This window comes from Maylandia zebra, linkage group LG18 (genome assembly GCF_041146795.1).
Source record: "Maylandia zebra isolate NMK-2024a linkage group LG18, Mzebra_GT3a, whole genome shotgun sequence".
Classification (NCBI taxonomy): Eukaryota; Metazoa; Chordata; class Actinopteri; order Cichliformes; family Cichlidae; genus Maylandia; species Maylandia zebra.
This window is the reverse complement of record NC_135184.1, coordinates 35953466-35967844: the sequence shown is the minus strand read 5'-3', so window position 1 is coordinate 35967844 and position 14379 is coordinate 35953466. Positions and strand designations below refer to the sequence as shown.

The 14379-nt window shown below is 47.2% G+C and overlaps 1 protein-coding gene across 3 annotated transcripts in view; it reads right to left on the bottom strand.

Moving 5' to 3' along the window:
* Positions 1-2947: 2947 nt before the first annotated feature.
* LOC101474762 (xenotropic and polytropic retrovirus receptor 1 homolog) overlaps positions 2948-14379 on the bottom strand; it is a 45467-nt gene continuing 34035 nt past the window's right edge. The window contains exons 7-17 of one of the 3 annotated variants that reach the window (XR_013094205.1): positions 14238-14319; positions 11581-11670; positions 11368-11465; positions 11069-11248; positions 10812-10974; positions 10543-10737; positions 10250-10413; positions 9909-10048; positions 9547-9768; positions 3639-8745; positions 2948-3518 (exon numbers count right to left, since the gene is read on the bottom strand). Coding sequence is in view for 2 of the 3 variants with exons in the window: in XM_076876842.1 (XP_076732957.1) it covers positions 8691-8745; positions 9547-9768; positions 9909-10048; positions 10250-10413; positions 10543-10737; positions 10812-10974; positions 11069-11248; positions 11368-11465; positions 11581-11670; positions 14238-14319 (1389 nt within the window). In the remaining variant the exon portion in view is untranslated. Of the gene's footprint in view, positions 8746-9546; positions 9769-9908; positions 10049-10249; positions 10414-10542; positions 10738-10811; positions 10975-11068; positions 11249-11367; positions 11466-11580; positions 11671-14237; positions 14320-14379 lie in introns of all 3 variants that reach the window. The other 2 variants (XM_076876842.1, XM_076876843.1) reach the window with 2 other exon arrangements.

Below are 14379 nucleotides of genomic sequence, written 5' to 3'. Positions count from 1 at the left end.
TCTAAGTATCGGGTGGACATATCATTACAGCCTGAAACTGTCGGGGGCATTTGCACTTCATCCACTGTCCAGTTGACATGGAGTTTCTCAGTGCTCAGTTCTTTATTGTTCTTTATAAATCCTGTAATATGAACTATCAATACAGCAGGTAAAATGAGTTTTGAACAAGTCACCAACTTTCGAAGCAAATCTATTTCCAAAGGTGCTATTGATGTGAAATTTTCACCACGTGTCAGTAACAACCCATCCAATCCACACATGAAAATCCCAAATCACAGGCAAGTACATTTAAAGTTTGCTTAACAACATTTAGACAAGCCTGTGAAACACTGGGAGAGTAGAGTCTGGTCACATGAGACCAAAACTGAACTCTTTGGATGCCAGAATACACCCCATGTTTGGAGGTGAAAAGCAGTGCACATCACCCCAAAAACACCAAACCAACAGGTGGGAACATCGTGACGTGGGGCTGTTTTTCAGCATACAGCACTGTGATTCAGATAATTAAAGGATGAGTGGAAAAATGTCCTGAGAGTCTTGATAAAAACCTGCTGCCACCTACCAGGATGATGAAGATGAAACGAGGGGACAGTGATGCCAAACACAGCCAACAAACTCGGTTAGTTTCAGAGAGACAAACCAAAGCTGCTAGAATGACCCGGAACCTTCTGGACTGTGTGGCAGCACGGGTAAAATCACACCTGTCACTGTGACTAGTTTCTGCATACAGCAGGCGTATTGAAGCCAACAAACGCTTTTGTACGACGTATTGAATCCATTTCAGTAAACATGTTCATTCCCTCCATGAATCGCTACCTTATTGTGGTGGAGGGGTTTGTGTGTTCCAGGGATCCCAGGGCTATGTCGTCTGGGGGCTTCTGCCCCGTCAGGGTCTCCCATGGCAAATTGGTCCTAGTGAGGGACCAGACAAAGAGCGATTCAGAAGACCCCTATGAGTAGGACACCAAGGGAACAGTTCACCCTGCCCAGGGTAGGGTTACCGGGGCCCCGCCCATGAGACAGGCCTGGGGAGAGTCCCCGAGGGCAAGCGTCTGGGGGCCGGACCTTAGTCCATGGAGGAATAGCCCGAAAAAGGGGACATGGGTCTCCTGCAGGCCCACCACCCCCAGGAGGCGCTATAGTGGTTGGGTGCATTGTGTGCCGAGCAGCAGCCAGGAACAGAGACCCTGGCAGACCAAACCCCGGCTACCAAGACTAGCAACTGGGACATGAAATTTCACCTCACTTTTGGGGAAGGAGCCTGAGTTAGTGCTTGAGGTTGAGAGGTACCGGCTAGAAAACGTCGGGCTCACCTCAGTGCTCGGGTTGGGGAACGGGTTCTTACTGTCATTTGCGCTTATGCGCCGAGTGGCACCTCAGAGTACCCAGACTTCTTGGAGTCCCTGGGCAAGGTGCTGGAAGGTGCTCCACCTGGGGACTCTGTTGTCCAACTGTGAGACTTCAGTGCTCATGTGGGCAATGACAGTGAGAACTGGAGGGGCGTGATTGGGAGGAAAGGCCTCTCAGATCTGACCCCAAGCTGTGTTTTGTTATTGGACTTCTGTGCAAACAACAGTTTGGCCATAACAAACACCTTGTTCGAACATAAGAGTGTCCATAAGTGCACATGAAACCAGGACGCTCTAGGCCGTAGGTCGATGATCGATTTTGTAATCGTATCACCGGACCTGCGGCCATATGTTCTGGACACTCGGGTAAAGAGAGGGGCTGAGCTGTCAACTGATCACCACCTGGTGGTGAGTTGGATCAGGTGGCGGTGGAGGATGCTGGAAAGACCTGGCGCCTAAACGTGTAATGAGGGTGCACTGGAAACGCCTGGCAGAGGCCCCAGTCCATGAGATCTTCAACGCACACCTCCGGCAGAGATTCAACAACAGGGAGACGGACATTGAGTCCGAATGGACCATATTCAGCATCTCCATTGCTGAAGCCGCTGCACTGAGCTGCGGCTGCAAGGTGGTTGGTGCCTGTCATGGTGGTAATCCCTGAACCAAATGGTGGACACCAGAGGTGAGGGAGTCACCAGGCTGAAGAAGGAGTCTTATCAGGCTTGTTGGCACGCCTCTACAATGTTGTGTGCAGCTCAGGGGCAGTACCTCTGGATTGGCAGACCGGGGTGGTGGTTCCCATCTTTAAGAAAGGTGACCGAGTGGGTGTTCCAACTACAGGGGGATCACACACCTCAGCCTCCCTGGGAAAGTTTGTGCCAGAGTGCTGGAAAGGAGAGTTCGTCCGCTAGTCGAACCTCAGATACAGAAGGAACAATGCGGTTTTCGTCCTGGTCGTGGAACACTGGACCAGCTCTTTATCCTCTCGAGGATGCTTGAGGGTGCATGGGAGTTTGCCCAACCAGTCTACATGTGTTTGTGGACTTGGAGAAGGCATTCGACCGTGTCCCTCGGGGTGTCCTGTGGGAGGTGCTGCGGGAGTATGGGCTGTCTGGCCCATTGCGACGGGACATTTGATCTGGGGAGAGGGAGGTCTGGGCTTCTCTGCTTAGGCTGCTGGCCCCGTGACCCGGTCCCAGATAAGCGGAAGATGGATGGATGTTCAATACTTGTTCCCTGTGTCATTTCTCGTTATTGCACATAATTTATGGATATCTATGGTTTGATTTCTTTGCATGTGTGGATTGGATGGATTGTTACTGACATGTGGTGAAAATTTCATGTTGATAGTGCCTTTAGAAATCAAATCAGAAATCTTTGCAACCATTGTAGCTCATTTCTAAAAATAACTTAAACTAACATCAATGCCTGGTTACATCTCAGCTGGATTACTGTAACTCGCTGTATCTTAACCTGCCGACACAATCTAAACTTAGATTTGGTCTGTGGCCGTGTGGTGGTTCTGTTTCAGCCAGGAAGGCTCAGGGGTGAAGGAGACTGAAATGTGAGGAAGAAAAAGATCTGCAGTCAGAAACAAGTTACAGCTTTAGCTCATTTTACTGAAAAACGTGTAACAGGAGTTGGTGAACCAGGTGCCCCTGTAGCATTACGCTACTACTGTACATACAAGACAACACTCACAGATCAGTCTTTGATTATACAATGCTTCTAATGAGTATGTTCATCCATATATAATGTAAAACCAAATGGTTCTGGGTCACAATGCAAATTAAAAGTGTTTACAGTTGTAAAAAAACAAACAAAAACCCACACTTGTTTTGGTAGTTGGGGATGATTAGGGCTTTATTCCTGTGTAAATCTTATTTCATCCATATGGTCTCCAAGATAGTTCGAGCCAACCTTCTTCATGTGCCACATTTAGAAGGTTAGTGTCTCAGATCACTCCACATTTTAACCAATCACACCAAAAAATGCACGTTTTTGGTGTAAAAATACATTCAAATGTGTAAAACAAATCATGTCCCTCGATCTTTGTCCTGTGCAATGTTCCATGCTGCGGACCCATTGGTGTGGAGATTCTTGGAGGATGATAATGGATCTAACAGAACCGGCCAGTAAGGGTTCCACGCAGACTGGAGTGTTACCAAACTGTTGAAAGGCTTTGAGAAAAATAAGATCCCGCTGCTTGAAGAATAAATGCCTCAGAGAAAACTCAGCTGCTGCAGGAAAATGAGTTTGCAAAAGTTCATTCATAAAAACCCTGTTTACCTGTTACTGCAGCTAAAAAGACACCTGGGAGTGACGAGCCGTGCTGCTTCCTCTACAGAAATCTTCATGCGTTTCATTCAAGGAGTATTACAACTTAGCATCCAATCACAATCAATTCTGTTGAAAGTGTTGCTCTTGACAGAATCCTCTGTGCTGGTCTAATGCTGGGTCCAGATGACATACAGTGTGACCTGAAACACACAAACCTCGATCCTTCGCTGGCAGCACAGGGGGATTAGACAGATAAAACCTGGGCATGGCATCTGTGTCAGAAAAATTAAGCTAAAGCAGAAGTGCTTAAAAACTTGCATTCTATTTTAGGCCACCAGATGGCGATAGCTGTGGTTGCAAAAAGCCTCCCAGAGCTGGGAAAGTGGTGGTCTCCACCTCTGCACACACCTTCATACCCAGTTTATGATCTCATTCACTGCTTTTGGGTCAAATGTAATAAAAAAAAAAAAAATTTAGTTTGCAAATCTTGGTCATACTACGTTTCAAAGTGTGTTATCATTGGCTGATGACAATCAGAACCCCCCAGCCCCGCCTCAGGTTTTTTGCAAACCAATGGCCCAGGAAAAGTGAGAAACTCCTGGCTCAAAGGGTGACATCACTGTAGCTACATCCACAGTAAACATTTTCCTGATGAGTTCATGGTCCCAGTGGCTAGTTTCACACACTGACGAATACAAAACGAGATTCATTTTTTCATCACGGTCTCCATTAGAATCCAGGAGGAAGATAAATCCAGGCATGTCTTACTGTGTGACTTATAAGTCACTACTGTCTGAGTGTGCATCACCCCTCGGTCCATGTGACATCTGGCTGCTAAGCTAATGACCTTTAGCCCAGTTATGGACCTCCCCCAGGTGGGACAAGAGGATAAGGAAATGGGTGAATGGGGAAGTGATGCTTCACTAACTGTAGAGGTTACATGCTTCTGTTATGTACAGTATATGGTCAAAGAACACACCTAACACAACATAGCTCTTGGCCAAGATGATGGAAAATACCTGACAGAGTGACCAGCTAACCTCATTTTCCTGCCCAGGAGAAAACCAACAGAATCTCAAGTCTTTGACCTTTGATCTCCTTTTACTGACATGTTGTTCAGAGTCAGCTGTCCAGTGTGAAATGTTGGGAAATCACCGAGGGTTCAGACATTCTCCAAAACAGCAGATTCCACCGTTCTAGGCTATCGACTCTCCCACTTGGTGAGGTATGAAATATTAACACAGGTCTCTATACAACGTTTTATTTGAACCGTGAAACATATCAAATGTATAATGTCATCCAAAACATTTTGACCAAAATTAACATTTAAATTTCAACATGGATTAAAATATGTGAACAAAAAAAGGGGAAAATCACAAACTAGATCAAACATTCGATTTGGCTTTTGGTGGCACGCTTCTGACAATCCCAACATCATAGTGAAGTGTGGCCCAGGCCTACACTCTACTGCCGGGCAGCTTCATCAGGGTGGAGGGCGTCACCTGTCTGTCATAACATCAAACATTTTTAAAGTCTCACAGGCTTATAAAAACGGAGTGTAAAATAAAGCTACAGCCAAGTCAGCCTGCAGCTGAAATCATGAAGCAACTGATGCATTCAATGTAAATACATGAAAAGAAGCCCAACTTAGACTTTCTGCATCACAACATGTTATTTGGTCCTGGACTTGGATGCACAACAGGAGGCAAACAGACGGAAAGGGCACGCGGGGTGATGGGGGGCTGCGCGCAGTCGGGGCTCCGCAGCTGCTCGTGAGTTAGCATGTTAAGGTGCAAGTGTGCTCACAATATCCTGAGTACAAAATCTTCATCACATTGCGTCTCCCACTCTCCTGCCAATGTGAAACACACTGTTCATGCATCGATGGCTTCACTGTATTTTAATCTGTGTGTCAATGTGAAACCTGAGGAGCTACAAAGTAACAGTACGAACACGGGACTGACTCGTCTTTGGGTGGAGCGACTGTGTCGGACGAACATGTGCTGCTCTCTGATGGTTACCCGAGGACGACCCTGTCACGCTCAGTGTGTCTGTGACGGACATGAACCCTGAGCTCGAGCTACAGTCGGCAAATGCTTGGAAACGTATCAGGAAACGAGGTTTTCAAAGGGTCGCTGTGGGAATGTTAGAGTGCACGAATGTGTGCGTGAGGAATGAGCAGACGAGCTCCCGGAGCGCTCGCTGAAACTGAAAGCAGACACAGGATGTAGGGAAACGCACCGTCAGGTCGGTTTGACTCCACATTTATAGAGCCAGTATGAACACTGTTACATACTCAAACCTGCCAGAGCTCCATGTTGTAGTTGGGAAACAGAAGCATCATATCCTGGTCCAATCCTGGACTGTCAGCTACACGGAGGCATTTTAAAAGTGATGCAGTAAAATCAGTCAGTCGGGCTGAAGCATTACACCTCCTGTCACAAGCTAACAGCTAGCACAGCCATGGTCTCTGCAGATCATTTTTACTGTTTCATTTCATAAAAAGTGACCATGTGGTGACAGCCCGTCAGCCTCACGGCACGGTCGGGTCAGGTGACCATCAGGTCACCAGCAGCTGGTTGGTGAACCTGGTCACAGGTATGTAGTGCTTGTTAGTCTGCAGTTTGCATGGAAGATGCTGACGTGTCTGCACACACCTGTTGGCCACGCCCCCTGCAGAACTGATAATGTGAAAAGTGCGACTGGAAACACAACGTTCACCTTCAGAGTAATAGCTGCACCTTAAATGTGTTGAGGCGCAGCTTTTACTTTGAAGGAAAAAGTTCTCCAATTCCAGACGGGACACACTTCCCACAGCTCGGAGGTAATTAGAAAACTGCTAAGTCAGCATATTCCAGGCAAACTGCGAGCAACCCTGGCAATCACAGGGAAGTCACGTAGCAACATGACAGCTAACAGGAAGCACTCACCGACCAATCAGGGAGCACGCTCTGTTTTTTAATCTGGTGACTGGAAGTGGAATCATGTTTAATGTGGTGGACAAATCTCAGACAGCGTGTGATGGTGATCATAAATGATAATTAGCATCAGACGTACAAACTTTTATATACTATGGAATCTATTTGTCTTTATTTTAGCTCAATAATAAGGAAAAAACAGAAACTATGGGAATGTTGTTATCCGACGATAGCCTAACGCTAACGTGCTTCTTATTTCAGCTGAGAAATAAACTGAGGATCCAAATCAGAACTTCCCAAATGTAAAACATTAAGACGCAAACATGTATTTGGATGCATTGTGAGGATTGAAAGAGCCTCAGTCTGTACGGAGGCAAATACAGCAGAACAGAAACATCACAACGAGGCTCCGCAGAGAAAAGTAAAAAAGTGCACACAAGTCTTAGGCCATCACACGCCAGGACTTCCAAATGCATGCACACAACATTAAAACTAAGTACATAAAACGAACTGCCGCCTCATGAAAGCACAGACAGCAACACTTTGTCGAAGCTGTCGTCAGACGCGATCTCATCCAAGCACGAAGCAAAAGGGAGCTGACGACTTTTGGAACGTGAAGAGCAACGTTTAGGAAAGCCTTTCCTCCAGTGTTGTCCCGTCTCTAAGAAACATCATCAGGCAGAAACGAGCAGTGAAAACAGACCGATGTGTGCGACCTGTTGATGATGGCGCACAAACCAGGAATCGCTCCCCTGCTGCAGGAAGGTCAAAAAGGCAACAACTAAGACTGTTCCTTCTTAAGACTCACAGCTTCATGCTGCACACACTTTGTTTCAGAGCAGCATTTCTTGCTGTCAAGTTAGCATACACGTAGCCAAGCAGGTTTCAGTACACCACCTGCTGACAGACAGACACTGATGACAGACAGGTGACCTCTGCCTTCGTCTCCACCCTCATATTTCAGTGAACCAGCCCAAAGACGACATGTTGCACAAACCAACTGTTTCTACTCAAACAGTCTTCAGGTTTTCAAATCACGATTTCAGGAGACAACACAAGTTTGTTCAAACCCGACGAGGTGGCAGATCTACACCTATACGGATAATGTGATGTACATTCAAACCATTTCCCGGGGCGGGTGAGTGGGAACTACGACAGGATGATGGTCGTTCTCCACAGCTGAACAGCCGGCAGCACTACACAGTGTGTTTCCTGTGTGGCACTCACTAAATATTTCCACACACACTGAACTTTGGTCCGTGGTACATTTACAACAACAGGTACAAAGAAAAAGCCACGTTTCTGTCTCCTTATAGTGAATAATGGCTGAGCGTTGCACGTCCACCAACGATGAAACACTAAAATCACCGTCCGTGTGTCGAGACATGATGGGCCTCCATCTCACGCTCCTACAAAGTGCATGTTTCTAAAGCATGTAAGGTGCAGGTAGGCAGCTCTGTGATGACTGAGTGATCAAGCTGAACAGCACGGGGACGCCACAGTTACCAGATGTCCATCAGCACCGTCTGCTGAGGAGGACTCGTTTTAACCCCTGTGGTGTTTTTGCTTTCCTTCCGAGGGGCAAAGTACAGGGTGGTTCCTAATTTCTGCAGCTACTACATAACCTACTACAGGCCTCTGCCCAGTCGTTTCCAGGATGCTGGGAGCGGGGGATGCTGATGGCCAAAGGACAGCAACAGGCTTAAACTGTTGGCCTCTCCCTGTATGGGAGTGGTGTGGCACTGAGACGGCACTGGGAAATGGAAAATGTCACTGGTGTTTCACTCGTGCTATGCTGAGGCTTCGAGAAGAGCCCGAGCAGCGGTGGAGGAGTGGGTGTAGTTTAAGAATCCACCTCTGGGAGGCTGCCTGGGTAAAGTAGAGTTTAAGTGATAAGCCCACCATCGGGGAGTGTTGACAGCAGGTTGGACACGTAGCTGGGTTGTTTGTTTAAGAGGTCAGAGTTCATCCGTCCGAGCAGTCCTGAACCCAAGCAGAGAAAAACAAGATGACGTAGGTACGAGCTTCAAACTCATCCCTGGTTGGGAGCTCAACGCCCACTCTCTGGGTAAATCCTCAGTTAGGAGGTGGAGTTTCCTCCTTTGAATAAATTCTGGACCCAGGCGAGGGGCGTGGCCTGATGTCAGGAGTCATCATCCGTGTCCTCTATCAGAACCTTGGTGTCACGAGTCTTGGACCTAAAAGGAGAAACAGGAAGGAAGCTCTTAAAGTGGGAACTCAAGTCCACGACTGATCACTGAGCTAATGTCGTCTGTCTCAGGCGTGTTCGCACAGCCGTGGCTGCGACACGCGTGTCGGAGCCACGGCCCTTTGAACACGCAGCCGTGTGTCGTGTGGCTTCAACACTGCTTTCACATCTTCCTTGTGTAATATGTTTATACTGGATATGTATGCACTGGGATCTACACTGTTAAATGGTGACACTGTGTAAATTAGGTGGCATCAAACATACTGTCTATACAATCAGGCTGCAGGAGGCCCGTGGATCACCAGCGTCACTCAGTTCTCACTTTAGCTGCCACAGACACATGTGGCGGCGCCGCCACATGTGTCTGTGATGTTCCTCTGCAATCACAGAATGACTGAATGCTTTAAACCTGAGACAAACACAAGATTTTACCTCTAAACATCCAATCATCTGTTTTCTGAGTCAGCGGTTTACGTGTGAACATAATAACCAGAGGTCTTCACAGGTTATCAGGCTGTGGTTTTACCATGAAACAGATTGCTATGCAAGTAAACAACTACCTGAGATAGCTAACCTTTGCAGGACCACGAGCTAACCCCCCCACAGATCACTGCGCTGACTGTATCTATAATAAATGACGTTGCAGTTTCTCTGTTTTGCATGAAGCTACATTGTTCTACGTGGGGTCGACGGCCTTCTGTGCACGCTGATGAAACATGCGTCTCCTCTGCCGTGACTGAGGGGCCCACGCCTGCACTCAGCAGGACAGACAGACGGGGAAAAGACTTACTGCGAGGCCAGGCGTGGCCTGCGCAGGCTCATACTGTAGCTCCTCTTCCAGCTCTTCTTGCCCTGTCGGTTTCTCACGCCATCCTCCTGGTCCATCATCTGCTCCAGGAGGGTCTGGTCGTCGGCGTTGAGCGGAGCCACGCTGATGTCTCTGACGGCTCTGAATTCACCACAGTTGTTCAGATGTTCGTTCTCCAAGCGGAAGAAGTTCCACACAAAGCGCCTACAAGGATCACACATTAACCCGTTACTGAGTTTCTGTTACTTTATCACTTCCTGATCTAGGCCCTGCAGATACACAAAGTTAGGAATGAACTATGAGAAAAACCAAAGGGATGAATAAAGAAAAAAGACTCTGTGTACCGAAAGACCTCCAGCGGGGCCAGGACTGTAGCAAAGATGTCAGAGATGCCGTCAAACGTGACGAGCGTGGTGACGGTGACCGTTAAGATCCATCCGAAGCGTAACAGCACGTCCTCTACTATGGCGCTGTAGTAATAGGCCTGCAGGAGGACGCACAACAGAGCACGCGCTTCACATTCATGCTGTGTGACTACATAACAACACGTGCTGCTGTTGATTTGTGGATGACAGGGTTAGCAGCAGCAAGCCTGCTTAGTTCAGCCTGAAGTCCTGACATTTGGACACCGACTTTTGTAAAGTGGCCACAGGAGGAGCTGCAGCTTCTTTGTGTGGTGTAATACCTTGTGTGGATAGACTATCTCCTCTCTCAGGAAGGTGTTCTCTCCCGCGTTGCGGTCAAACAGTCCCCAGTCCATCTTCAGATCCCAGACCAGAGTGTAACACGAGCTCAGCGCCAAACAGCCAATATACAGATAGAAGAAGATCTGGGCCTCCGAGCCTGCGTCTGTGGGCGGGACATCAGAGTGTTCTCCAGTTACAGCCTGCCATTAGAGCTCCATCCCATAATAACAACACAGAGGAGAGAATGAGCTCAGGATGGCATTGCCTTATAACACGGCATCTGTTAGCCTACCTTTGTGTGTGCTGTAGAGGGCGGAGAAGGTAACAGCGAAGAAGGTGGTGGAATATTTGCCAGCATTAACCAGATGAGGGAAGGCCCGCTTGGTGTCACGGTAACGGCGCAGACACTGGACGAATCGGAACCACGCAGGAAGACACTTGATCACCGCCCGAACGCCATACGAGTACGAGTTGCACACATCGTTACCTGAAGAGGACGACATTTAGCCACCGGTTTGCTCCGACACGTGCGCGTGAGCAGCGAGCATCTCGGAGCCTCACCTCTGCTGATGAGCCCGTTGTGTTTGGTCCAGTCCAGCTCAAAGCTGTAGAAACAGATCATGTACTCCAGGTCCATCAGCACCACCACCAGAGAGTTGAGCTGGTCAGCCAGCCAGAAGTCTGCAAAGCCAACGCGGTGAAACGGAGCCGTCACCACTCGAAACTGCGGAGGAAGACGTCACAGGAAGAGCCCTCTTCAGAATAAAAGCTTAACCACACAAAAGGTATGATGTAAAGACTCTGGTCAGGGCCATTACCAGAAGTTTGAGCAGCCAGAAGCGTGACTTGTAGTAGCAGGTCTTGAAGGGGTTGATGAGGAAAAGGAAGAAGAGCCCATAGAGAGCCAGAGGGTTGGCCTGCATCGGCACCAGGATCTTGTCGCTGAAGAGACAGGACAGCAGGCTTACGCACCACAGCACCCCCAGCAGACCTGCAATCTGCACACACAATGACTCAGTCAGCATCCTCTCCCCGTGGAGGGGGCCACGGCCCACAGATCGTTAAATCATCTCTATGAGAACACGACTTCTTTCTTTGGTTCAATCTGACCTCTGACCTCAAACAGATGCTGATGGGACAGGTTGTTTCTGGGGTTCAGTTCAAATATGAGCACATGGTTGACGCCTGCTTGCCTCCAGCCGTAAGTGTTGATGCCTACAAGACAAAAGAGTTGTTTTTTTAACTTCCTGTCTCTGATATGAGTTGATGACTAACTCGACTCCAAACTTGGCACATAAGCTACAGTGTGAGAGTGTCTGTGTGTCCATACCTAACAGGAAGAGGAATTCTATTAACAGGAAGCCTCCTCTGTAGATTCGGACCATAGGCCAAACATCAGAACGATCTGTCCCCACAGCTACTAATGACAAAGACCAATCAGGAGACAGCACCATCAATACCGAGCAAAACTGCACAGAGCAAAAACAAAGTGCCTGATGTGAGGAGTCTGCAGCATGTCTGCAAACAGACTTTTGTTTATCTGCACAACAACAAGTGGAAACCAACATTCATGATGGTTCTACTGGAGGATGGGACGGCACGTCAGTCATTTGTTTCCTGTGGATACTGTTACAAGTCACCCTAAAACCCCCAAAACACAACTAAACAATCAACACAAGTGAATACAAAGAAAGGCCAATCATCTCTCTGCTCGTCCTTCTTCTGCTCCCGTTGTTGTGCAGATTTAAGATGCTTATCAGAGGTGGAAGTGTGCTGCTCACTCATAATTACGACCTCCTGCCTGTTCCTGTGGAAATCATGAAATCTTTGTTTCTGATGTCAGCAGGAAGGAGCCTGAGCCTGGTCCTACTGCAGGTTTCCTTCCACTGTCACTCGTCACATGACTGTTGGGTTTTCTCTGCATGTGTCATTGTGGGGTCTACCTTACAATGTGCAGCACCCTGAGGCGCCTGTTAGGGTGCTGCATAAACAACACTGGTCTTTCCCTCCACAACTTTACACACTACTGTTCCTCACATTCACAGAAATGTATTACTGGTGAGTTACTGTGGTGTATACTTTAGTCTCTCTCTTCATTCTCACCTGATGCCTTAATAATACGACTGTAGTAACACTAACTTTACAGACCGCTGTAGTGCTGTCACGCTTGCTCCATCTTTCTCACCTCCCACCAGGATGCTGATATTCCAGAATCATTTATTTCTCCCTTCTCTCACAAAAGTCTCCTTTTTCCTGTGGCGTAATAAAGTATTATTATTATTATTGTTATAGAAATAATAATAATAATAATAATGGACTCTGGACTTTCTACTATAGGAGACAAAAACTGGACGGGTATGTCAGTTAAATCCAAAGAGTCGTGCTGACAGGTTTCTTTCTTTATCGTGTAGAAAAACAGTTCAATATGTGACGTCTTCACACTGACAGTAGGGGGCGCGTCACTGGTCCGTGGGCTGTTTGTGGCCCACAGTGTGACAGCCCTGAGCCAAAGCATTACAGTTTTTTCTGAATGCTTAAACCCTAACTGTGATTCCTGTAGCACAATCTCTAAAACTATTCAGACTTATAGCAAAACCACTCACTGAGTTTGCAAAACTAAAAGCACAAAAACTGCTTTGCACTCAGTTTGCAATTTTGTAACACACACTTTGCACAACTGTAGGCACAATTCACTGCACAACACTCAATTACCAAATTTCCAACACACTCCTAGCAAAAGTATACACATGTATGGCTATCATTAACACTAATTTGCCAACTGTCTGGCACACTTTCACATGTGAAAACTTCTTTAGATAATTAGTTCACTTTGCAATCAGCCTAAGCACTATAATACAGGTAAGCTGTGTGTGCGGAGTACAATGGAGGGAGCAGGAAGAGTGAGAAGTAGAGGAGGCCGAGGAAGAGGACGTGGAGGTGAAGAAGTAGGATGAAGAGGACGACAAGGACAAGGAGGAGCAAGAGGAAGACGAGGAGGGGGGAGAGGAAGATGAGGAGGGGGGAGAGGAAGATGAGGAGGGGGAGAGGAAGGGTAGGAAGAGTAAGAAATAGAATTGCTGATGACATCAGAGCTACAATAGTGGACCATGTGATCAACCGTGGAATGACCCTGAGGGTAGCTGGCCAACGGGTCCAGCCTAACTCGAGCCGCTACACTGTAGCAAGCATCATAAGGACATCTTGAAATAAGAATCGGTTAGTACAGTCACTTCGCACAAAGATTTGTAGCACGGCCATATGCCAATGAGAAACACACCAATACCATTGATGTAAAAATACTGAAATTGTTACTTTACAGAATTGCTAGATGACCAGATGCTGGGGCAGAGGAAGCATGTTCACTGCAGACCAAGTAACCCATATAGTCATTATGGCGATTGCAAATAATCCTATACTTGGAAATAAACACTTGTGTTTGTTTTGATGTGTTTGAATAAACAGCAGTACTTGAAGTTTGGATCCCTCTATGCTTATGGATCTATGACAGAAGTATGAGCTCAAACTGACATAGCCTACCTTGTGCACAGAGAAAGCAAAAGCCAGATGTGTTTTTATTCATACCATCAGTGTGCAGTTGGCGCATTGTGTGCTTAGTAGATGATGGCTTGTGTGTACTGTTTGATACGGAAACACCATTTTTACGAAGGTGTGAGGAGTTAATCCAGCTGTGTTTGCTTTTGCAAGAGAACTACAATGTTTTGATGATTGGGTGACAGGTTTTCTTATTTGTGTGAAGAGTTTTGCAAAATTAGCCAATAGTTACAAAAAATGTGCTTACGCAATCAGAAAAAACTGTAAAGCCGTCTGAAACTTGCCCAGTGTCTGGGTTAAAACAGCACCTGTGACACGCGCGTCCCATGACGACCAGAATAACACTTACATATTTCTGGCCTGTCCACAAACACAGTCAGATTCCAGGAAGTATAAACGAGACACTTCAGTGTTACAAAGGTCACTGTGTTTTACCTGTGATGACCACAACGACCAATAAGACGAGGAAGACTCCGCAGTAAAGGCCGACTCTGAAGGTGGTCCAGGCAGGAGCAGGCTGTGGACACACGGACACGGTTACAGCACCTGCACAGCTGTGCAGCGCGACCAGCTCTGC